The sequence below is a fragment of the Aedes albopictus genome, chromosome 2 (assembly GCF_035046485.1).
Source record: "Aedes albopictus strain Foshan chromosome 2, AalbF5, whole genome shotgun sequence".
NCBI lineage: Eukaryota > Metazoa > Arthropoda > Insecta > Diptera > Culicidae > Aedes > Aedes albopictus.
In genome coordinates, this window is record NC_085137.1 from 282075435 (window position 1) to 282102882 (window position 27448).

Here is a 27448-nt window from a genome sequence, read left to right on the forward strand (position 1 = left end):
CTTTTGTCGTCGGTTCGGTGGTTCGGTGTAGTGACGGTCTGCGTGTAGTAAATAAATTTCGCAAGTGCTTTTATTTTTGCAATTTTATTCCACTTAAACAATCAATCACAGTTATTGATCATGGCTACAATCAATACAATAAACGAGTTCCAGGCAGTTGTGTTTGCCGCAGGAAAAGGAAGCCGATTCCCTGAAATTCTCGAAGGGCGACCAAAATGTTTACTTCCGATTGGATCTTATCCTTTGATTTGGTATCCTCTGAAGATGCTGCAAAGACACGGGTTTCAAGGTATGTTATGTGAAGGATCAATCAACCTTGGGTGAATACTGGGGGAGCGACACTAGTTTTGAAAAAACAAAAAAACCTCAAAAAAGTCGCTAAAACCCGCAAAAGTGTTTTCGTCAAAATTCATTGTAAAAATGATATGGAATGAGTAGGTTTTGTTTCTTACCTAATGCATGCTATATCCCTGGTGATGTGAAGCACGAAAAGACTCATGAATTTTTTTTTATATACATAAAAACTATTTTAGTGAAATGGTCGTCAACATTGACCATGAGTAAATTATTTACTCAGATCAGTGAAAAAGTTAGATTTGTATTTATTCAGTTTAATGTTAGCCTATAGTTACAAACTTTTCATTAGGTCAAGGAAGCAGACACAAGTTATTACATATTGATAGAAATTATTTAAGTAGAGTCTTGCACCATTTTGGCAGGTGTACCTGTTTTGGGCACTTGCCGCTATAACTAAGTCAATTTTAAACCGATTGATTTGAGTTTTGTATAGAGTAAGATACTGTACGTGCCTAACTCTATACAAAAAATCAAATAAATCCGTTTGAAATTGACTTAGTTATAGCGGCAAGTGCCCAAAATAGGATCAACTGCCCAAATGGTACAAGACCCTACATAGCAACTTTTGCGAGTTCAGATACGTCGATTTGAAAAAATTATGCTTGAATTGATTTACGGAAAAGTTCTTCCATTAAATCAAAATTGTAGCGGTTGAAGCACGTGGATCTTATAGTTATTACCTTCCCCCACAGATTACGGTCCCATTTGTTGAATTTTCATAAAAAAAATCTTTGGAAAACGATGTTGGTTTGTTGTGGATAGATTAGATTTATCTTAAGTTTACCGTTAGTCACCTTATAATATTATTAAAGTTCAAAATATCACTTGTTTTTCTCGCACACTAGATGTCATAGTAATTGTTCTCGAAAACGAAAAATCGGAAATCCAACAGAAACTAGAGAAACACCCTCTCAAGCTAAAACTTGAATACGTCACCCTTTCCGGGGATTCAGATGTTGGTACAGCTGACGCATTACGTCAAATCTCCGATAGGTAACCAATTCTATCATCGTACTATTCGATCAGCAAAATAAAACAAACGGAATCTTTCAGGATTAAAACGGACGTAGTGCTTCTGTCGTGCGATACCCTAGTGGATTTCAGCTTGTATGCTGCCTTCAAGCAATTTCGCGAACACAACGCTTCCGTTGTAGGTCTGCTCGTCCAAAGCGAAATGAACAATGTTGTGGTACCGGGACCGAAGATGAAATATAAAATCGAACAGGATCTTTTTGGGATCTGCCCCGAGTCGAATCGGTTACTGTTCATGGGTTCTGTGAGCGACTTCGAGAACGATTTTCAAATACCCGGACATCTTTTGCGCCAGAATGGGAAAATTGACATCCGTAGCGGTCTGCTTGATGCCCACGTGTATATTGTCAGGAAATGGGTGATAGATTATCTGGAATCTGTAAGTATGAAAGAAAGTATGAAAGGGTATATTTTTATTCTTATTATTATTTTGTTTCATCTTTTTTTCTTCCATAGAATGCCGGTTTTTCAACGCTGAAGGGAGAACTACTGCCTTTTATCGTTAAAAAGCAACTAAGTGCAGTATCACAACCTCAATCACATTCAGAAAAACCTATTTCTGAAGTGAATGTTGATATTAAGGGCAAACACATTTTGGAGGTATGTGCAGCATGATTATAAACACCAATATTGATTAGCTGGAAGACAGCCAATGACAGCAAAATCCGTCATGACATAACAAACACCGTTCCGCATAAAAACGATCATCTTCACATGTTCCTTCTTTTCATTAAAAACACTTTAATTTAGCATGACAATAGAGTTAATAAACTATAGAGGACGAATGTCGCTGGCGTCGTTGCCGAAACATCTCTTGCTGGCGGAGATAGGCCGGGCAATAAGTGTCAAAGAGAAAAAGTATGCAGTTTGACAGATAGGTACCCGACATGTTTCCGAACGAGAACAAAGGGAACATCAGCGACATTTGTCCTCTATAGTTTATTAACTCTATACTCCATTGCACGGTGACGTCATCAAGAAATCGTTCTCTTTCTCCCCTAAGGGAAATTAGAAAACAACAGGACCAACACCTGTCAAATTTGACGGGTACTGGTCCTGTTGTTTTCAAACTCTCTGAAAGAGCGAAAGAGATAGAATTTTGCCGTGAGGTGGTCTATTAGCATGACGCACTCTACAGATGCCACTATAGGAGGATTAGGGGCATAATGGACACCCTAAGCAAATGAGTATGTTAGGCCCGTATAACAGACAAAAAATCAGTTGGCTTACAACTTTAACTTGTTCCCTACGTATTTCAATCATTTACAGCAGGCAGAATTACATTATTGTGAAGAAATAATGAATTGTAAATCGTGTGTTTTTTGGGGATGGCAGGAAAGGTACGGGGCGAAATGGACACCCCTGCATATTTAATGCTGTATCTTTGATTAAATCGAACAGTTAAGTAATTTGCCTACGGAGATCAATATCCATGTTAGACGAGTTTACATATCATCAAAGTTAATTAAATAAACTTAAGGCAAAAATAATAGGATTGATTTTTTCCAAACTCTAAAACGCCTAACAGTATGCAACGCGCGTACATCCATTTATAATTTCCAGTGTTCATTTAGCCTCGAATCGACTACAACATTGAAATTGCTATTTTGAGTAAATTCTGATCAACAATATAATACTTCATCCATTGCTCAATTTGTGTATACATGTAGATAAGCTAACAATTCACTTGTTTTAATGGTGGACACACTCAAACTCTCGTAATACCTTATTTGCTGTTGCTTCCAAATTATAAGAATTCCACCATTTGAAAAACATACTTCAATTTCATTGATAATTTAATCATTTTGAAGGAATATAAATGGTACTTTTGAACAATAGAACAATGACTTGTTCCTTTTCACTTATGCATTAAAAGTTGAACATAAAAGTCAACGGTTTCGCCAAAAACAGGGGTGTCCATTTCGCCCCGGGTGTCCATTATGCCCCTAATCCCCCTACCTATTTAATTTTCTAATGAAAGGGAAGAAATGTAAAATATCCTTAGTGAATTTTAACTTTGTGCTAGTTCTTCCCCCAGTGAAATATCCATTTTCGTTTCCATTCCACTTTCAGTTTGCACCAACGAGTCCGCTTGACACAAAAATTCACGATTCTTCGATATTCAACAAAGTAGCATCTACACTGAATGATATAATTCGATGCTACGCAGTGATCACTCCCGCCAGTACATTCGGGATACGTATCAATACACTTCCATCATTCTGCTACGCCAATCAGCAGGTATAGCATTGAGGCTGTTGTAGTTTTTCCCCGTTATTTTTTATTACTTCTCTTTTTCAAGATCTACAAGACTTTCCCAGCACTAACTGATCTTCCGGTAGCTGCCTTAATTGCAACTAACAGCGTTATAAAATCTACTCAGATAGCATCAACTACCGTTGGAGATCAAACCGTTATCTCTGAAAAGACGTCGATCAATTCATCAATCATAGGGGCGAACTGTGTAATCAACCCGAAGGTGCGGTTAACCAATTGTACACTTATGGACCATGTAATCATTGAAGAAAAGTAAGTATTGGACTTATATGCGTTAGTTCTAACTAAATGTATGTTTTCTTGCATTTTTATAGCGTGGCTCTTGAAAATTGCATTATTTGTGAGAAGTCTGTCATCAAGTCCAATTCTAGTCTGCGCAATTGCTTGATCGGTTCCAATTATACTGTGTCTGCAAACACTAAGAAGGATAACGTTCACCTGTCGAACAGTGCTGGATTTATGGAAATATAGTGATAAATTGACGGACGCAATAAAATCGTTGAGAACGTTTTCTTTTATATGTGATTTTATTCATTTCTAAATCGAAAGCATAAAATAGCGACACACGAGTGCAATGCCGCAGGACACGAAAGCAAAAAATAGCAACACGACGTAGGACTGTGTCTTATCGTCCTTTGATACGACCTTAATGACACTGCCGTCCACCTCCAACGCTTGCTTGCTGTTCTCCAAGGTCGTGCATCTTACCCAATCTTTCTCCTCTTGGACCACCTTAGCAAGCATGCTGAATTTCGTAATGCTGACGATTTCAACCTACAATAAACAATATATGTTGAGTGCTGGAAAGCTTAAACAGTTAAACATATAACTCGAGGTGATACACAAACTATGCCATGCAATAATGTAGATATTCCCAACAAATATTTTTGCTGTACAAGAGTGGAACAAACCGCTCTTAAGCAAACTTTAGCTTAAGAAACTGTTATTCACCTAGTTCTGTTTCTTGGGTTGACAATTTCTCTTCATCGATTCTCTCTGTGTTATTACAGAATGTGTATTGAGTTTTCCAAAGATTTTTTGGTTGAAATTATTATGAAACATATTATGTTTTATGTATTGCGGTTCCCGTTCTTCTATGAAAATGACAGACTTGTGCTGGATAATAATAAACAATGGCATACACAAACCTGACATATAAAAAGACTATCGCTTATATCGCTTGTTTTCGCTCTTGGTGGCATATTTTTCATCGTTATTTGGGAAGGAGGTTGAGTTAACCCATTTAACTCTAGGAATGTTTAGACTACTGCGATAATTTGAGAATGTACTGACTTGGTTCTGAATCATCATTTCCCAGCGATATTTTACACTAATCAAACATATTTTGTTTATCTGTTGTGCATCCGACGCCTTTGTGATGAACTCAACCGAACTTGTGTACACTAGCTGCTGCGAAGTCATGTGCGAAATGCTACTCAGGCCGAACATGTCTAAAGGTCCTATCTGCAGAAGAGAGGCTCTCTTTGGTTTCCCTCTCTTTCGTTAATATCTCAGCTTTACTTGTATTATGATTGTCTCCTTGCATTGAACGATGGTCAAAACAATCGTCTTTAGATTTGTACTGCAAACATAGTTGAAAAGTGTACCATTACATTGCAATAATTGAAAGAGAAAGTGAACAAAGAGAGCCTCTCAAATGCAGATAGAACCTATTGAAATGTTTGGCCTGTTCTGTGATAATAATGAATTCGAGCCGAGTCTAAATGGTTGTAAATGTCGCAATATAAATGAGTTTTGAGTTCCTTTGAGGCAACAAAACTCACGAACGGATATAGAGTGTTTCAGAAATTATAAAAATTAAGAAAAAAAAAATAAGGAAAATAATTGTTTAAAATGGTTTTTTCGGCAAATGCTGAACACAAAACTTAATTAATGTTAATAATTAGGTATGATCCATCTATTAAAAATATCATTTGCCAGCTTGTTGGTCGAAATAGTGCTAAATTGCCACCACCACCACCACTGTTGGTACTACCTCCACTAAGGGAGCTTTTACCCTAGATGATTAAAATTTGAAGTTGCACAAAGTGGTAAAAAAATGTAGCATAGTAGAAAAGAAAAAAATCTCACAGATAAAATATTTAATTTCCAAACACAATAAAAATGGCTGTATCGATAATAAAAGATATTTCTCGATTGGTAAGAGTAATTTTTACTGGAATATTTAATCAAGAACCACCATTACGGGCCTTCTCAATACACATTTGTTTGTTTAAAATTTCTCAACAACACCAGTAGCAACAAACGTTAAGCAAACGAATGTCTTAATTACTGCTTACTGTATTCGTTTTTATGGTATGACAAGCTTTGCCATCTGAAGGATCGAATGAGCTGAAAAAATAAGTTTGTTTATATAAAATGCGTTCAGGAAAGCTAAGAAAGTGTGTGGTAATTCTTATGTTCCGTAGAAAACCTTAAAAAATAAGAAACTTGATCTCCGAAAAAATGATGTGGGAATGCCTTTATCGATTTCTCCCAAATTTTGATGAAGGCATAACTTAGACAACTTGTTAAGAAAGCGAATGTGATAAAAACTTAGATAATTGTTGGTATTTAGTGATAAATAATGCTGAAATCATTAAAAAACACCTTTGTGCAAATGCAAAGGTAATATAAAAATATCGAGTACAATATGCTATACTCTGAAACAAGTTGGTAAAAATCATTAGCATAGTTCATTTAATTTAATAAAGTGTATTTATAATTTCTTAAACAGTCTATAAACCGACTGAGTTATAATGAAAAAAACGACCCTTGCGAAAAAAAAAACGGTTGTATTGTCAATGTACACGGTTCGAGAACTCCCAACTATAATAAGTTCAATGATGGTGCGGTCTCGTCCCTTCGGTCATGGAGAATGGGAAGGAATGTTAGTTATAGAAAGGTTGAGACCGAGAATTTCTTTTTTTTTTTTTTTTTTTTTTAAGAGTGACCAGGTGGAGCTGCAGGACAGCTGATAGCAAAGCCTGGACCCTTTCCCAACTTTCCCCCTACTATGACTAATACTCACGATGGACTAGACGATGTCGTCAACTTGAGCAAAGTGTGTAGTAATTAGCATTAGGTCGTAGTAGTTTTTAAAAATACTGTTTTTAACTTTTCCCATCGCACTAGTGTTTTGATCGAATGGAAGCTCCAAAGATGATTTGATAATTGAACAATATTTCAACCATCGAAAATCTCCGAGGTCACTGGACAACATTCAGAGATAAAAAAAAGGTGTCAATGTCTATGTTAACGCCTTCAGAGTACTATTCTTAAGAAATATACAAAGAGCAAAAAGAAAAAAAAATGTGTCGTAGCTAATTTTTAAAGATTTGATATTTCTGAAAATTATTCGAAGACAGCTACCAGAACTAGCGTTTTTAGCCGATATGGGCAACTAGTTTTTCTGACAGCTTCCCCAAACAATAATCAGATAATATCCTCAGTTATTTTATAAGGGGACGTTCAAAAATTACGTCCAACATTTTGGGGGGAGGGGGGTCTAAGAAAGTGTGACAGTACGTGTATTAGGTATAGGAAAATAGCGTGACAGAGGGGGGAGGGGGGTTCTAGAAATCCCGAAAAACGATGGACGTAATAAATGAATCTTCCCTAATACATTCTGAAAATTATTTCAAGCTGATTACCAATAGTGTCAATAACCGATGTTAGTCATTGACAGCACCAGCATCATCTCCAAATAACTCTCATATTAGTGTTAGATAATACTTTTTAAGCTTCCATTCGATATTGTAAAGAAATTTGTCAAACCCTATTTGTCAAAATATAGTCAATAATGTATCAAATTGTGTTTCTAATTTCGCTAGTCGTCTTCTGCATATCTGTGATCATCTCAGTCCAAAGTAATATTATATCCATCGTAACCCTTTACAATGTCAACCGTCCTAAGTCCTAACTAAATTCCTGTTTTTTTGATCAGTGAAATAATACCGTCTAAGATATAAAAACAAAAAAGTTCAGTCAACTGATTTATGTCAAAAATAAAAATAATAATGATTATTTGTCAACTTTTATAAATTCACAAAACCCATAAAAATAAGAAATACAAATACAAACTCCTATAATCAACAGTTTTATCTTTACCTAATCAGTCCATAATTTTCTAATTGTAATGAATCTAATCTGTAAGGCTGTAAGTCAACTTATCCTAGCGTCCCCTGTCCTGTGTACTAACGAATTCGAGTAATGAATGATGAGTGTAACGCAGAGACCTCCTCTACCAACTCTTGCGTTACGTTAAATTTAAAGAATGCAAAGATTAGGTCTATGCAAGCTGAATTATAATTTGTTTTTGACTTGTGATAAATGCACGACGGATACTCCTTTGGTTCCCATTAGCACTTACGGCGATTCCTTCACTTGCGCTCAACTCGTAAACTAGATATATCTAGCTCAAAGTCCAAGCGGTGGTGAATGAACTGGCGCTAAAGTGCTAATGAGTTAAGCCCTCCCATCGCGTCAAGATCGAATATCCAGGGGAGGGAGAAAGGTTGAGACCGAGAATTTCTGCAACTAAACGATGGTCTCGATCTCGAATGATCGTTGCCGATCTAGGAGCCACCTATGGCTGGTGATTTGATCTGACAATGGATCAATTAATAAACTACCGCGCATAATCAATCAATTTTCCACTCGAGAACAAGCAAAAAAATAAATATTACCGTAAACCGGGGTCAAATTGATTACTTAAGGACAAACTCCTTGAAATCCCGGTTCAGCAGTGCATCAGAACTTCAGACGCACAAATCTCAAGAAGCAAGCTTCAAACAACAGTGCATTTTATTATTCTGTTCTTGCTCACTTGTAAAAAGCTTTAAATATAAAGCTCTCAGGTGTGCTGGTTTTGTTTACGAAGAGATTTGTGCTTTCGAAATCGTGAGTAGGTGCCATAGTTGGCCATTGTGGCGGCCATTTTGGGATTCTAACAAGTCTGTCTTTAACACAATTTTTGCTGATAACGCAAGTATCAATTCAAATATTGTCAAAATAATTTCTGAAAAATCAGGACTGGATTTACCTCTATTAAACTACGTGACACAGTTTCGGTTCAACCAGTTTTAACATAAAGTTTAATACCTACACATCAGTTAAAATTGAAAATTGCCACTCCACCTAATTTTGACCTTCTGAACACTATTAACGCGTCAAAATTCTTACAACTTGTGAATTCGGCTGTTAAAAAGCTTAAATAACTTTTGAAATTGACACTTAAGGTAGGCAATTTCTTTTAAAATAAGCGAATTTAGCCACATTAAATTACTTTTTAAACAAAGTTTAGTTTATTATAATTAATTTTAATTGGGGTAATTCTCGCTGAGAGCGGCCCACTATTTACACCTTGTCTTTAAAAATGTTTAAGGTGGCAGTTTTCTGAAAGTCCTTGCTAAAAAAGTAAGGAAAATGCATTGGGTTACTCAAATTGATGGACCCCCGTTAGTTAGAGCCACAAAAGTTTTTGCAGACTCCTTGATTTTGATCAAATGGTGGCTCACCGTTATAACTCCAAAGATTCTCAGAAAACGAATTGTTGTTAAAACGAGGAAGGATAGAGCTACTATTTACAATAATAAAAAGTTGGGTCGGCCATATTGATTTTGGCCGCCATCTTGGATTTTTATACCAAACCATAGGCCTTTTCATGTGACAGATCCGTGCATGCATTTGTTTACAAAGCTTGAACAACAGCTGCTAACAAGAACGTGTCATCTTCATAGAAGAACTGTCAAACGCCCGAACAATCAGCTGATTTAAGACGTCAAATGAAAAGGCCCATTGTTTTCACCATGATGGCAACCACCGATTTTCAAAATGTTTGCATCAATTGAAAGCTTAGACATTTATACATAACATATAAAAAAAATTAGGGATGTCTTTTTCCCTTTCAAAAGTTATCTGCCGTTTTGTAAACCATTCCACTTTTGCGCACTGGGCCCGGTGCCGGCCGTTTACATAAATGTAGCGTTATTTTGCAGTTATACGAACACGAATTTAAAATCTGAACCCACTAATGGAAAGCGCTGAAGGTTTAAGCTTTTCAAAACACTAAAAAAAACTTATAAAAGCAATGCCCCCGCATCATTGAGAAACAGTCAAAACCTGAAACGAACCTCCGATTTGCCCAAATTTTACGGCAGGTGCCTTTGTGTATACAATATACATGCAGGCGTAAACTCGGATGCTGTTGCACGTCGTTGCCGGTGCACATGGAAATATATGGAGAAAACGTGGCTTGATGTACAAAACTGCAGGTAACTTTTGATAGGAAAAAAAGACATCTCTAAATTTTTGATATGTTATGTATTGATGCAAAAATTTTGAAAATCGGTGGTTGCCATCATGGTGAAAATATGGCCGACCCAACTATTTATTATTGTAAATAGTAGCTCTATCTTTCCTCTTTTCAGCAACATTTCGTTTTGAGGTGGTTTGCGGAGAAACTTTCGAGTTATAACGGTTTAAATGAGCCACTATTTGACCAAAATCAAGGGGTCTGCAGAAATTGTTGTGGCTCTAACTAACGGGGGGTCCATCAATTTTAGTAACCAAATGCATTTTCCTTACTTTCAGTAAATAATTTTAAAACTAACGTCCGGTTTAAGATTGCAAATGTTTTCTTCACAGTTTCATAACCACATCTACAAAAAAAACACGCATACATTTGAACGTGATTATCACTATTCCATTTCACACATAAATGAACTGACGATTAGCACTGTTCGGAACTCTTGTTAGTACACTCAGGAAAATCGCCTCATTCTTATTGGCAAATATCTATGTACCAAACAACAAAACCACATCCATTCCGAAGTATCTGTAACTAATGCCTGGTTTACATTGTTCAACTAAAACAAGCATTTCACTTGGTAACTTCTTAAAGATGTTCAATCCAATGGAATGATGTGTTTAGACTGAGCAAGTGACTTGAGTGTTCACTTGAATGCTCTTGAATGCATCTCAGTTGAAGCAAGTGTTTACATTGTTCAACTCGTGTGGAGCGTAAGCAAACTGAATTGAATTTATCTCACTGACAGATGACTTGAATTCAACTCACATGAATCGCGGGTTTAGACGGGGCAAGTGAGACGATTTCGTTTGACTTGAATGAAAAAGTTCAACATGTTCAACTTTCGTTCAAGTCAAGTGACTTGCTCATGTGAGATGAATGGTGGTGTTTACACGTTCAATTCGCATTCACTTGGGCATTTTCCATTGAATTGAATCAAGTCACTTGCACTGTCTAAACCAGGCATAATGCCCGCCAACGCAAGCAATTAGCGCATTGAATGTATGTGTTGCAAATGAGTCGCACGTGTATGAATCGCACTAAAGGAAAACATTTGTTTACCCCATTGTAAATATTCATGACACATAGAAGAAATGAGAGATTTTCTCGGTGTAGGGAAGAATCTTTAGATCGGGATTTTTAGTTTAATAAGTGATATAAACTTTTGATTTTGATCAACTCATACTGCATACCATTATTAATTGCTTAACATGGAAAGCATCATCAGATAATCGTGCAATATTTACTACAAACGACACGACTGTCTATGATCCCATAACTATCCCATGTGAATGAGCCATTTTACGAAGTGACAACAATGGTAATGATGATATTGATTTTCACGGGTTAGGACGCATGCTCCTGTCAAAATTTCATTCATAAAATCGGCCCGTAAAATGGACTATAGGAAACCCAGCAAATATGGGACTGATATGCAATAACAGGCAGACGAGAGGGCATGCAAACTAATTGGCTATTGTTCGCGTGAAGCAAACAATCGACAACCCACGTCAGGTGGTCGCTCAATGTTTACTTTCAAAACACAATCTACTCTACATAGCATAGTGTGCTCCAAAGAGTACAAAACAAAGTAAAGTTCGTGTTACGAACACGCTACACCCTCAAATCATGAAACTTACCTCTACAAGCTTTCCCAGCAAATTCTTATCCATGGGCAAAAGTACTTGTTCGTAGCACTTGTTATGGCCAACATAATGTTTTTTGTCGTGAGAGATTTCGGTAACGAGCACTTTTTGGCGATCTCCAGCTACGTATTTTCCTACGTAGGGCTCGTAACTGTAGAACAGATCCGTCAAACGCTTGGTGCGCACTTTTACCTGATCTGCTGGTATCCGTTGCATTTTCGCAGCCGGCGTTCCCGGTCTGGGATAGAACTGGTTGATGAACAAACTCGGGAATTTGTACTTCTCGCATAGCTTCATTGTATGCTCGAAGTCATCCTTCGTTTCAGTCGGAAAACCACAAATTATGTCCGTTGCAATCGTTATGCCAGGCACTTTGTCCATCAGAAAATCAGCAATTTGTTCAAAGTCGGAACGACAATATTCTCGCTTCATGTCTGCTAGCACAGAGTCCGAACCGCTCTGGATGGGCACATGGAGAAAACTGTAAACTTTGGGGTGTGCGAGTATCTTGGCCATTTCCTCTAGATGTTCCAGTATATAGGGAGGGTTTGTCATGCCCAAACGCAGCATACATCCATCGGGTATGACGGCAACCAATTTCCATAACAGTTCCGGAAGCGATGTTCCAATATCTCGACCGTAGGTTCCTGAAAAATAAAATTATAGAAAAAATGTAGGTTAGGGCAGGGCATGAAGGGTCACCTAAGGATAGATCCTCAATGTGGGCTTCGTGGCCGTGCGGTTAGCGGCGTCAGTCGTCAAGGCGTTTCGTAAGCCTCGGAGTGCGGGTTCGATTCCCGCTCCAGTCGGGGAAAACTTTTCGTCAAACGAAAAATTCTCCATTGGGCCACTGGGTCTCTCTCTCTCTCTCTCTTCTTGGCGTAACGTCCTCACTGGGACAAAGCCTGCTTCTCAGCTTAGTGTTCTATGAGCACTTCCACAGTTTTTAACTGAGAGCTTCCTCTGCCAATGACCATTTTGCATGCGTATATCGTGTGGCAGGCACGAAGATACTCTATGCCCAAGGAAGTCAAGGAAATTTCCTTTACGAAAAGATCCTGGACCGACCGGGAATCGAACCCGTCACCCTCAGCATGGTCATGCTGAATACCCGTGCGTTTACCGCCTCGGCTATATGGGCCACTGGGTGTTATGTGTGTTATCCGTTGTCTCGTGTATGTAATGTTCAGTCTGTGCAGCCTCTAGCTGAAGCTGTCTTTTTTTTAATAACTTTTAAAATACCGTGGAGGGTCCACCTGCGCACCTAAGACTTTTTCGATTTCAATCAGCTGTAACAAATTACAAATCAAACCGATTTGGCTGAATTTTTGACTGCACATAGTTATTAGCTTTGTAAATAAGGGAAAAATATAATTCTTATACAAAACACTCAATTTATATGTAAAATCATAAAAATTCTAAAGTGTGTCTTTGTTCCTAATTCTGCGCACTCTTTTTTGGAATGTTCCTTATTCTGCGCACTAACGTTCCTAATTCTGCGCACATGGGGAAAACTTTTAAAAGATAATATATTGTAATGAGAACATGATTCATAGATGAAATTCAATTGAATTCTTCATTTTCGACTTTTATACGAAATTACGACCATATTGGAACTTTGCATGTCCCCAACATTGATACTACCTACTATTTACTAAGCAAAAGGGATTTTAATCATAATACACAAAAGGATTTCGTAGCATTAGCATTATCGAATACTACTACGAAAAGCTTTGTAGTTATCCGCATATGCACATAGGGTCTGGGACCAATTGGGAAGTGTAGTAGCCAGAGGTGTCAGCTTATGAGTTGTATATTTTGAGAGTTTGGACAATTTGAAAGTCTTATCATACCGTGTGCGATTATTATTATTTTAGCGTGCACGAATGAATGCTTGTGAACGTGCTCTCGAAACGCTAACGCTAACTTGACACCTTGCGTGCGAGATGTAACAGAAACGTCAATCATGCGTAAGCATGTGCTGGATGGAAATTTAGATGTACTTCAGTTTAGTGAACGTTGTTGTGACGGACGGACGTCCGTGTTGGTTTGTGGTGAAGGCAGTGGAAAAAAAATCGGCTGATGGCGGATCAGCCGAAAAAGAGTGCTCGGACACCACAATGGCGCAGCTGGTGTGGAAACATTGCGCTCTCACGGGAAGGCTGTAACAATGGAATATTTAAGTTGGTTTGGAAAAACGGATCCTCCGGTAAGACTCCCTGCCTGAAAAGCAGTGGAGTAGGCCGGAAGGAGAAAAACGGATCCCCCGGTAAGACTCCCTGCCTGAAAAGCAGTGGAGTAGGCCGGAAGGAGAAAAACGGATCCCCCGGTAAGACTCCCTGCCTGAAAAGCAGTGGAGTAGGCCGGAAGGAGAAAAACGGATCCCCCGGTAAGACTCCCTGCCTGATCAACAGCAGAGTGGGCCGGAAGGAAAAAAAAGGATCCCCCGGAAAGACTCCCTGCCTCAGCAGCAGCAGAGTAGGCCGGAAGAAAAAAAAAAGGATCCCCCGGCAAGACTCCCGCCTGAAAAGCAGTGGAGTAGGCCGGAAGGTGAAAAACGGATCCTCCGGTAAGACTCCCTGCCTGAAAAGTAGTGGAGTAGGCCGGAAGTTGAAAACGAATCCCCCGGTAAGACTCCCTGCCTGAACAGCAGCAGAGTAGGCCGGAACGTGGAATAACAGATTCCCCCGTTAGACTTCCTGCCAAAACGGCAATGGAGTAGACCGGGAGATCACAGACAAACAGATAATGTGATGATGATCACAGACAAACAGATGATGTGATGATGATCACAGACAAACAGGTGATGTGATGATGATCACAGACAAACAGACAATGTGATGATGATCACAGACAAACAGTCGATGTGATGATGATCACAGACAAACAGACGATGTGATGATGATCACAGACAAACAGATGATGTGATGATGATCACAGACAAACAGACGATGTGATGGTGATCACAGACAAACAGATGATGTGATGATGATCACAGACAAACAGACAATGTGATGAATGATCACAGACAAACAGACGATGTGATGATGATCACAGACAAACAGACAATGTGATGATGATCACAGACAAACAGACAATGTGATGATGATCACAGACAAACAGATGATGTGATGATGATCGCAGACAAACAGACAATGTGATGATGATCACAGACAAACAGACAATCTGATGATGAGCATAGACAAACAGACGATGTGATGATGATCATAGACAAACAGACGATGTGATGATGATCACAGACAAACAGACAATGTGATGATGATCACAGACAAACAGACAATGTGATGATGATCAAACACAGACGATGTGATAATGATCACAGACAAACAGACGATGACGATGATCACAGACAAACAGATGATGACGATAATCACAGACAAACAGACAATGTGATGATGATCACAGACAAACAGACGATGTGATGATGATCACAGACAAACAGACGATGTGATGATGATGATGATCACAGACAAACAGATGATGTGATGATGATCGCAGACAAACAGACAATGTGATGATGATCACAGACAAACAGACAATCTGATGATGAGCATAGACAAACAGACGATGTGATGATGATCATAGACAAACAGACGATGTGATGATGATCACAGACAAACAGACAATGTGATGATGATCACAGACAAACAGACAATGTGATGATGATCAAACACAGACGATGTGATAATGATCACAGACAAACAGACGATGACGATGATCACAGACAAACAGATGATGACGATAATCACAGACAAACAGACAATGTGATGATGATCACAGACAAACAGACGATGTGATGATGATCACAGACAAACAGATGATGTGATGATGATCACAGACAAGCAGACGATGTGATGATGATCACAGACAAACAGATGATGTGATGATGATCACAGACAAACAGACGATGTGATGATGATCACAGACAAACAGATGATGTGATGATGATCAAACACAGACGATGTGATGATGATCACAGACAAACAGATGATGATCACAGACAATGTGATGATGATCACAGACAAACAGACAATGTGATGATGATCACAGACAAACAGACGATGTGATGGTGATCACAGACAAACAGACGATGTGATGATGATTACAGACAAACAGATGATGTGATGATGATCACAGACAAACAGAGGATGTGATGGTGATCACAGACAAACAGACAATGTGATGATGATCACAGACAAATAGACGATGTGATGATGACCACAGACAAACAGACGATGTGATGATGATTACAGACAAACAGATGGTGTGATGATGATCACAGACAAACAGATGATGTGATGGTGATCACAGACAAACAGACAATGTGATGATGATCACAGACAAACAGACGATGTGATGATGATCACAGACAAACAGATGATGTGATGATGATCGCAGACAAACAGACAATGTGATGATGATCACAGACAAACAGACAATCTGATGATGAGCATAGACAAACAGACGATGTGATGATGATCATAGACAAACAGACGATGTGGTGATGATCACAGACAAACAGATGATGTGATGGTGATCACAGACAAACAGACAATGTGATGATGATCACAGACAAACAGACGATGTGATGATGATCACAGACAAACAGACAATGTGATGATGATCAAACACAGACGATGTGATAATGATCACAGACAAACAGACGATGACGATAATCACAGACAAACAGATGATGACGATAATCACAGACAAACAGACAATGTGATGATGATCACAGACAAACAGACGATGTGATGATGATCACAGACAAACAGACGATGTGATGATGATCACAGACAAACAGATGATGTGATGATGATCACAGACAAGCAGACGATGTGATGATGATCACAGACAAACAGATGATGTGATGATGATCACAGACAAACAGACGATGTGATGATGATCACAGACAAACAGATGATGTGATGATGATCAAACACAGATGATGTGATAATGATCACAGACAAACAGACGATGACGATGATCACAGACAAACAGACAATGTGATGATGATCACAGACAAACAGAAGATGTGATGATGATCACAGACAAACAGATGATGTGATGGTGATCACAGACAAACAGACAATGTGATGATGATCACAGACAAACAGACGATATGATGATGATCACAGACAAACAGACGATGTGATGATGATCACAGACAAACAGATGATGATCACAGACAAACAGATGATGTGATGATGATCACAGACAAACAGATGACACGAAAATGATCATAGACGAACAGACGATGTGATGATGATCACAGACAAGCAGACGATGTGATGATGATCACAGACAAACAGATGATGTGATGATAATCACAGACAAACAGACAATGAGATGATGATCACAGACAAACAGACGATGTGATGATGATCACAGACAAACAGATGATGTGATGATGATCACAGACAAACAGACGATGTGATGATGATCACAGACAAACAGATGATGTGATGATGATCAGAGACAAACAGACAATGTGATGGTGATCACAGACAAACAGACAATGTGATGATGATCACAGTCAAACAGACGATGTGATGATGATCACAGACAAACAGACAATGTGATGATGATCACAGACAAACAGATGATGTGATGATGATCACAGACAAACAATGTGATGATAATCACAGACAAACAGACGATGTGATGATGATCACAGACAAACAGACGATGTGATGATGATCACAAACAAACAGACGATGTGATGATGATCATAGACAAACAGATAATGTGATGATGATCAAAAACAGACGGTGGGATAATGATCACGTGATGATGATCACAGACAAACAGATGATGACGATGATCATGGACAAACAGATGATGTGATAATGATCACAGACAAATAGATAATGTGATGATGGTCACAGACAAACAGACGATGTGATGAAGATCACAGACAAACAGACGATGTGATGATGATCACAGACAAACAATGTGATGATGATCACAGACAAACAGACAATGTGATGATGATCACAGACAAACAGATGATGTGATGATGATCACAGTCAAACAGACAATGTGATGATGATCACAGACAAACAGACGATGTGATGATTATCACAGACAAACAGACGATGTGATGATCACAAACAAACAAATGATGTGATGATGGTCACAGACAAACAGACGATGTGATGATGATCACAGACAAACAGATGATGTGATGATGATCAAAAACATACGATGTGATAATGATCAAGTGATGATAATCACATACAAACAGATGATGACGATGATCATGGACAAACAGATGATGTGATGATGATCACAGACAAATAGACGATGTGATGATGATCACAGACAAACAGATGATGTGATGATGATCACAGACAAACAGACGATGTGATGATGATCACAGACAAACAGACGATGTGATGAGGATTTTTTTTTATTCAGGACAAGAGTGGAGAAGAAGGCGGATGTAGTAGCCAGAGGTGTCAGCTTATGAGTTGTATATTTTGAGAGTTTGGACAATTTGAAAGTCTTATCATACCGTGTGCGATTATCATTATTTTAGCGTGCACGAATGAATGCTTGTGAACGTGCTCTCGGAACGCTAACGCTAACTTGACACCTTGCGTGCGAGATGTAACAGAAACGTCAATCATGCGTAAGCATGTGCTGGATGGAAATTTAGATGTACTTCAGTTTAGTGAACGTTGTTGTGACGGACGGACGTCCGTGTTGGTTTGTGGTGAAGGCAGTGGAAAAAAAATCGGCTGATGGCGGATCAGCCGAAAAAGAGTGCTCGGACACCACAGGAAGGAGCACCTATTTTGGGCACTTGCTTCTATAACTCAGTCAATTTTAAACCGATTGGCTTGATTTTTGAAACACGATCAGATACGCACAGTATCTAGTCATGTTCAAAAATTCAAGTCAATCGATTTGAAATTGACTGTTTTATAGCAGCAAGTGCCCAAAATAGGTGCTCCTGCCCAAATGGTCCCAGACCCTATTTCATTTTCATTTCATTTTGCAGCAGTTGGTGGGGCAATAAGAGCGCAAGTCAATCCAATGCCGAAGATCAAGGAGGGGTAATGGCCGTAATAGTCCGTGCGGACCACATGAACACCATCGGAAGGGTAATGGTATAGGCTGGGGAAAGGTATTGGACTAGATTTGAGACATAATAATGCAAATACGGTAGAAAGTGTGAAATTGGTTTCTGTAGTAAGGTTCATGTTGTATGTTAGGTCCTTGTCAATTTGTCAGTTAGTTGCCTTAGATTCCCAAACTTAAGTAGCGTTACTGTTTTGCCCCATATCATATATGTAGTCTCTACTCTATTGAAGTGTTATATTAAGTTGTTATGTTCATTATGTCAGTAATTTCTGGTCATAATGTTTTTGCGTCATTTATTGCAGAATGTTATTTAAGAGAAGTAGTAATTTTCGTCCAAAATGACCAGACTAATTGGTCTCATTGATAACGCATTAGCTTCATTACTAATAATCATTTGCACCTAACAGGATTCGCTCCTAGGTCCTGGCAATGGACGACTAAATCTTCGAATTGTTCTGTCAGTCCTACTAGTTTTTCTTGTAGAAAACATGTCACTCCCTCACTTTTCATATAATACCAACATTTAAAAACGATAAATTATCTTCCTTGTCATGCATAAGTAATGTTGTCCAGCTTAGTCAAAGAAGTAGGTAATCAGTTTTCGTCGAGTCGAGACGCATTGAAGTCAACAAAGCATTTTAAGTTATTGATCACGCGTTAGCTTCCGAACTATAAGCAAAATTAAGTGTTGCAACTCACGCCGGGAGTTAGTATGGACTTTAAAATATCAATGCTATTCGGCTGCAAAATTCGACGTGATGAAATAGTTCCACAAATTTGCAAAAAAAAGAGAATTAGAGCTTTTGAAAAGAAGAAAACTAGGGTAGGTAATCAAAATTTGAACCAAATTGCGGCTTTCTGAAGCAGTGCAAATTTTAAGTGATTTTTTCTCCCACATGGAAATAATTTACTACGGCAAAATCGTATGTACATGAAAGCCACGGGTATAAGCTTTCTGTTAAATGGTAAAAAGTTTGTATTTGCACCGAATTTCATTAAAATATTTGATTTTTCATCAATAATGATTTTAATCTTAATTTGAACCATCGTAATCATAATTTGAACCAATTTTAATCTTAATTTGAACTACTGGCGGCAACAGCTCGAGCAACTCACAAAACAGCCAATTCCATGCTAAACAATGAAAAATCACATGAATCTGCTAATTATCATACCTATTTTTCATTAGGCAGTGGAATCTCAACTCAGAATGTTCGAAATTCTTTAGGAATTTAGAAACTAAATTTGGATTTTTTCATCCCCCAACAGTAAACAATGCAACCACTAGCGCAATCTACAGGCCAACACTAGAAGCTCACCCCCGTTTACTAGTTCAAATTTAGATTACAAATGGTTCAACTTAAGATAACATTCTCCAAGTAAGAACCACTTAAATTTGATAATTTTATGACAAATAATGCGGAATATTATTCGGTTGGTCGATTCTATGATAAATAAGCTTTCATTTGACGTGTTCACATATTGCGTGTGGTACAATGCATGAGCTGTACGAGTGCACCGAAAATGTGCTTTCTCTTGGGGGAAATGGGTGAAATCACAGTGATTTTTCAATTGCCTGTTTTCCATGACAAAAACGCTTTTTTCAATGCTTTTAAAGTCCATGTTATCAGGTTATATTACGGAAAGCTGTTCAACATCTTTTTCGGGACAATATTTGCCTGAAAAGTACGTCGTTTTAATGAATTTTGAAATGGTTCAAATTAAGATTACAATTTGACTAGTTCAAAGTTTGATTTCTTACCCTACTTGAAAACTAGTTATTCGTTCGTACGCGTAACGTTAGTTAAATTTTCATTTTCAATGCGAAAAAGCGAAGTACAATTTCCCATCCACTTAGTTTCCTGATAATTCTTGTTTCCCGCCGTATGTTAGTTATTTACCTTTGCACGCTTAGAATTCAGGTTCCATGGATAGTATTTTACATTTGTTTACTTACATATGTCGATGATACTTCCCCCATAGATTGTGTTTGTTAGCTTCTGGTTGTCTTTCGAAGATCTTCCATATGTTAATCTGAAAAAGATTGTGCTCATGCACCGTTCATGTTCCGCAAGGATCCGAACCAAGCAACATTTTATAGGGAAAAACAAATAAGGAAAAATTGATTAGTAATTTTTATGTGTATAGTGTTTAGTTATGAATAATAGCAGTAACTGTTCTAGTATTAGTATGTATGTGATTTAACAGGAAAAAAAATTGTCACAAATATCAATCATAATTTAATGTATTTGATGAACAATATTAATTATATTTCCAAAAAAAAATTAAATATTTTGTATTTGCAGCATAGCTGGGCCTTTAAAAATTTCAACATTAGATTAGGATGCCGAACCATCTGGGCAGTGGCAACCATCTCGGACATCCCCCTGTCACAACCCAATCAACATCGAACAAACTGACCCAAATTCCCGTGCTTGGGTAGATAATGCAAATATCTCACCGCGCAAAAGAAATACGGTCAACCAGTCCAACCGGCCGAGCAACAGCAGAAAAATTCCCAAAATAGAGGCCCCTCCCTAATGGTCCAACTACCCTGTATCGACTAATTATTTCCTCAATGTGGTCCACGTCGTCTCGCAGTCATGTGTAGCTATACTTTTTCTTAAACTTTATAACTAAATATTGAAACTTATACAGTAATGAAAATAATGTTAAGAGTTGAAATGAGGACAAATCTTAATACAATTGATTTAATAATTAAGTTTTTTTTAATCTTCATTCGCTTTATTTAATTCAATTTTGACTGCGAGACGATGGAAGGTGATTCACACAAGAACGCTTATCGGATGGCACTTTATCCGATGAAGTCAATCGAAGTATGATTTCCCTTCCTTTGCTTAAATCCGCCACCCAAAGCACGCACCCAGTCGGCCATTGAGGAAGCCGTTGGCTATTAGATCGAATTATCCAGGGACATAAGTGGCTTTGATGGTCACTCCTGTCGCACCCATTAATCTAATGTTGTTATATCAGAAAAAAATACAATAAAGTAATAAGTAAATATGTTTTAACAACACTAGCAACAATTGAAACAAGAGGGCCCTCAGAAGACACTCTTCCCTAGACAATATTGATCCAAAGCCCAGGGAGTTATCCGCATATGCACATATTAGTCAAATTTACTTTAATTTCTAAAGGCAACTCAAACTTTTTCGTCATGACAAGGTGACACAAACTTTGTTTGCAAACTGAGACTTCTTTCTTGTCTAACTCCAGGGTTTCCACTGTTTAAGAAAATTGCATGCAAACTCACATCAAAGATCGCATTTGATGACTGCTTGCATGAATACATAAAATTTCCCCTGAGGTTGATAGCAAATGTTTAAAACAAGTAGTTAGTCTGGTCGAACTATCAGATCAAAAATGGAAGAATCGTAAATTAACCTTCGAAGTTTATAAACTAACTTGTTGAGACGTAATTACATTCACCGGATTGCTAGAAACATAGAATATCCTAGTTATAACTTTGGTGGCATTTATATGATGTTTGTTTACTAGTTATATGTTCAAAACATAGTGTTGAAATGTCTGCGCAGAATTAGGACCACTATTCAATATCGGTTCCTAATTCTGCGCACCTAAGAAGAACAAGAAGATTAAGAAAAGAAGAAGAAAATTCAATTGTTTTTTGCCGATTCTGATTCCTCGAAGACAGATGTACAGGATGCGCATGGAAAAGCAGACATTCTCTTCATTATTTATGTCGCAAAATGCTTCAGCTCATGACTTTTTAGCAGCTTCGCTAACGCACACAGATTTCAGGCAATTTTCAGCACTTGCAACATCATTTTATTTTTTACAAAATAATGGTCGTTGATTTGAAAATTTTTTCTTCATTACTATTTTTTTTTTTTTTTTTTTTTTCATAGTGATTACGGCGGTAGCACACTGTGCTTATGTTCTAACACCGCACCCTTTCCCTACGTTTGCTTCTATGAGCCTCTATTTTTGTTTCAACACACAGAAGTACGTAGGCATATCGTGGCCCAAGTCGACACTGTTTTGGCCTGCGTTGAACAAAAATAGTTTTAATAAAAGTTTCCCATTGTTGCCGTTTCACTATGTGTTTTTGTATGTCGAACTGCGCTGAGAAACTAATCGAGAGTACATATTGTGTTTCACTATCAATTTGTGTACTGTATTGTATTGTGTTGCTCCCTGCTGTACCTGTATCGCTTCTGTATGTGGTGAGCATCGTAGCATAATCAATCGCGTTCGCCATTGCCTCGCGCGGAAAAAAAAAACAGACAATAGATGCGCGGGTGTTTAGTTTATTATCGTGTTGTTCTTTGCTGTACATGCTTCTATATGGGGTAACTATCGTACAGCATTATCGATCGCGTTCGCCTCTATAACGCGCGGAACCACTACACAAGATGCGCGGGACAAAACAAATCGCTATTGTAATAGAGATCGCGACGCGTATTTTCCGTATATCCCCGCGAGACAGCTGTGGGTACGCCGTAGACTCCACGGCTTCCAGTAGCAATGGTTGCCGAACCAACACTCTCTTCCCCTACCGCCGATCACAAGGACGCCGTTATCGACTTTCAAATGTCCCAAGCCTCTTATTCACTGGTAGCAAACCTCGATTACGACTACTCCGGTCAATCACGGAGCAGCAACCACGATGTGTACGGTCATCTTTGCTTTGCAGACGGCGCTGAGAACCTAATCGATCTATCACCCCCAGAAACCTTTTCGTGCTGTTTTGTGTTGTTTGACTTACCCACTTGAAGAGTGCTTATTGTTTTATACTCAACCTATGTCGTCCGTTTTCGAAGATAATTCTCCGCTTATCCGGTTAGATCCTCGGCGTACCATGATCAGAAAGGGAAGAAAGAGAGTTAGGAATGCAATATTAGAGATTATTCATGCAGATTATGTGTGATAACTTCTGAATCTCTGTTTTTTTGTAACATTTATAAGGATAAGATTACCGTTGTTGGTCAACACCTAGCTAATAAGGTTATTCATATAGGTACAACAAAGTAGCAAAGATTAAAAAGTGTTTTGGAATCTACTTTTATTAGTTTTTACCTTCACCAACAAGCCTCTTGAGAGAATAGCATTCAACATCTAAATTATTAATTCTCTAACGCGAATTTGTTATCACCCTGCCCTGTCTAAACTAGAAGATACATACCGTGACATCACCCAACCCCAATCACTCCCCCTCGGCTCCCAATTCCGCTCACCCCATTTCTTTGGATGGCGTGAACGGAACTAGGAACCGAAAAAAAAGTGCCGGAATTAGGTGATGTCACGGTATGTGTAATGCAGTTATACCTCCCACACTCACTCTTGCATTACATAATAAAGTTGGACCCTTCTCCAATCAATGTCGTCATGCTATCCACTCCTGAGTTTATGCTTAGTTAAAAAAAAAAAAATAGTTTCAGGGAAATGAAATAGAATAGCACAAATCTACTTGTTAGTATTAACTACTATGTACTACTACTTCTACTACTACTGGTACTTACTATAACACCTACTTATGATTAACTACAGCAGATCACATCTGCTAAAATTGTGACTGCCACTGATTAAAATCAACAGTGCAATGAGTGATTGTTAGCTTCCCAGCCTTGTTAGTAATTAGAGGGTTAGTATAGGCTGGTAGTGGGCCCTGTCGGCTCCCCCAGCACTGCGCGTAGACAACTGTTGTTAGATCATGCGACAGCGACTAAACGTATGCTGGAGGCACGGCAAATCAAGCGTATATATATAATGCAATAGGCAACGGTATGATTACTAGGATTCGATTTTAGTTTAATTTAATAGCTATATGCGCTAACTCTAATCAGAGTTGTGTTTAAGCACTATTCCATTTACTATTTCAATAATTTTAATTACTATAATTAATCTATCCTATCAAGAATTATATAAGACTCAAACTTGAAAAAGCCTTCTAACGAATGAATTACAAACTATTAATACAGATTTTCTCTATATGACGACGCTTGATAAGCCATCGTCAATCCCATCACTCTTAGACAGGGTAAAATTTTTTCTTCATTACTATTGAAACAATATTCAAAAAATATATTTGAAGCTAATATTGAACTAGTGTCCCTGATTTTGTGGTATATTCGAGAAAGTGCGCCGAATTAGGAACCGGAAGCCGAATTAGAACTAGGGCCGGTCACGGTATGTTTTGTTCAGAAATATAGCTAAAAATAGTGTGTTTTAATTTGTTTTTTGTCAATTATCTTTGAAAAATGCGTAATTAATTAAAATTCTTTCTTTGGGAAAGTTGTGGCCCCTGTTCTACTCAACAATTGGTTCTACGGCATCAAACTTCCAGCTTTTATCGTTTTCTTGCAATTTTAATTTAAATGTGCGGCACAGTGCGCAAAAATGTGCTTACCATGACAGTTGCAAATTTATGAACTAAAATTCGATGTTTAAATCGAAATGGCAAGAAAACGATAAGAGATAGAAGTTTGATGTTAAAGAACGAATTATAGAGTAAAACTTTGCAACTTTGCCAAAGAAAGCACTTTAAATTATTACGCATTTTTTCAAAGATAATTGACAAAAACAAATTAAAACACACTACTTTTGAGTTATTTGCACTAGAAAACTTAATTATTTAACTAAACCAATCGATTCGAAGATGCCATTTGATAGACAATTCAATAATCTTTCGAATATGGTTTAGAAAACTGCGATAAGTTTGACCATTTTCAAGTTATAGCCAGTTAAGGCAATAAGAGTCAATAACACGGGAAGCTCAATAACTACGTAACGGTTGAGATTTGACCATATGCGTAGAACAATTGTTTTCACCATTTGTGGTCCTCTATCACCCTTTAAAAAGTTTGCACTCAGGAACCTAACACCCTGTATACCCAAATTCAGTCAATGTGTCCCGCAGAAACCCCTCATGATGAAGAGAACAAACCTGACGATAACACCCTTAGTCCCCTACCATACTTTTTTTTCGCAGACCGTTGTTACATCTGTTGTCTGCATTTGTTGGCACAACCCACCCAATAGGATAAAGATTGTGCACCACTAGTTGAGATTCTTATGCCTTGTATTGCGATTTTCTAGGGTTAAAGCAACACGAAAAGGTGTTCTATCGAACGTCTTTACGCCAAATGTCCCGCTTTCATACAATATCATTATTCATTACTTACCGGTATCTTCGGAAGTGAGCCAAATTTCGCAAACTCCTTCAGTGAACACGTGAGCTGCCCTTTGCACAATTTCCTCCACGGGATAACTGACCAGATCAGCCCTGGCAAATTTCGTTTTGCAGTACGTGCAGGCATTAAGACAACCGGAATTAATGGGAATTATCTCAATCAGCGGATTTTTCCTCACTTTCGGCAGAGCTAGCTGAGGGCCTGCTACTCTCTTTCCGTTGAGCTTCTTTGCCTGCAGCAGACGGACGGAATGTCCTTTCAATGTTTCCTCCACCACTTCCGTTACCCGGTCGATCTGGTGAACGCCTACAATGCTTAATCCGTGCATGTAGTCCGACTTGGGAGCAGCTTGAGGCACACATCCGGCCAGGACGACGTGTTTGCCCATTTTGTTGGCCGATTGAATTTCATTTCGAAAGGTATCTTCCGACGGGTTCTTTACCGTGCAACTGTTCAGTAGCCATAAATCCGCGTTCGATTTATCGGAAGTAATATTGTAACCATAGGAAGCAAGCTGACCAGCCATGTATTCACTGTCGGAATTGTTGTGCGCGCAGCCCCACGTCTTGAGGTAGATCGACTGAGTTCCCGGAATAACACTCTCCAGAATGCTTTTCTCCGTAACTGATGCAGCATCCTTCTCCTTGGCTTCAAGGGCCTTTTTTACTCGTTTCGCTCGGACGGTTACGTTAGATTTGTTAGCATATCTTTCTTTGGGAGTGATGTCCTGCGACTGGATGAGGTCTTCAATGTCATCGATTATCTCCGTACAAGCCGCCATTCCCGGTAAATATCTAAGAAATAAAAACTGATGTGAGCTAATAAAATTAAAGAGATGGTATTACGTACCTCTTTAATATACGTTAGAAAAAAGTAATTTGCAATTTCTGTGCTAGCACATTCAATAAGGTAAAATTAAAATAGAAAACACCGGAGAGAATGTCAACAGATAAGCAGCGGATCCAAAATCGTCACACGTGCGCAAGAATCCCGAATTGCAAAGTGGTGCAAAGGTGGCAAAATAGTTTGCCCTCGAAACACCTCAACTCGATATAAAGTCGATGTTGTTGAGAAAGCTTCCCATGTTTGAACGACGTTTATCATGTTTTGCTACCAAGTATCCACACACAGGAGACTGGTAATCGAACTTAAAAGACATGACAGATGTATTTTTCGACGCCTCGATGCATTTGTGAGACTACTTTATTTGTTTATAAACACTACACGATAAAAAAAAACACTCATTTTGAAGATGACCTAACCCCATTGAGGCTCTGTTCCATTTCGCGAATTTAAATATGTTCGGTCGGAAAAAACTCAAAGATCGGTAGACTGTATTTTTGGGACTTCCGGGGTACGGTTCTTGTCGGGCGGATAATTGGAATTCGGGATTGATCGCGGTCGGAAATGCTCACATTTAAACTTAACTTTATTTAAACAAACTTGTCTAAACGCGTCGCGATGTTGCCTGCACACTATTTTTATTTCGCTGGAAACCAGCAAAATTTTGCTGGTTTTTGACATGCTGTGGATCCAGCATG

At 38.4% G+C, this 27448-nt stretch overlaps 2 protein-coding genes across 3 annotated transcripts; one reads left to right on the plus strand and one right to left on the minus strand.

Annotated features, from left to right (window-relative positions):
• Positions 1 to 4184, plus strand: LOC109414976 (translation initiation factor eIF-2B subunit gamma). Its single transcript, XM_019688819.3, has 7 exons — positions 1 to 289; positions 1203 to 1350; positions 1411 to 1768; positions 1846 to 1989; positions 3463 to 3630; positions 3692 to 3918; positions 3981 to 4184. Exons 1-7 carry the CDS (start codon positions 121 to 123, stop codon positions 4135 to 4137), a joined length of 1371 nt encoding a protein of 456 aa, XP_019544364.3. The 5' UTR covers positions 1 to 120; the 3' UTR covers positions 4138 to 4184.
• On the minus strand, positions 4174 to 27061 carry LOC109414974 (threonylcarbamoyladenosine tRNA methylthiotransferase). 2 transcript variants are annotated; one of them, XM_062851948.1, is made up of 4 exons: positions 26770 to 27061; positions 25899 to 26701; positions 11617 to 12269; positions 4174 to 4440 (listed from the first exon to the last, which is right to left on the minus strand). In XM_062851948.1, exons 2-4 carry the CDS (start codon positions 26686 to 26688, stop codon positions 4204 to 4206), a joined length of 1680 nt encoding a protein of 559 aa, XP_062707932.1. In that variant the 5' UTR covers positions 26689 to 26701; positions 26770 to 27061; the 3' UTR covers positions 4174 to 4203. The 2 variants fall into 2 exon arrangements, with proteins under 2 accessions (XP_062707932.1, XP_019544363.2); XM_019688818.3 differs by having other exon boundaries at positions 26757 to 27049.
• Positions 27062 to 27448: the final 387 nt, after the last annotated feature.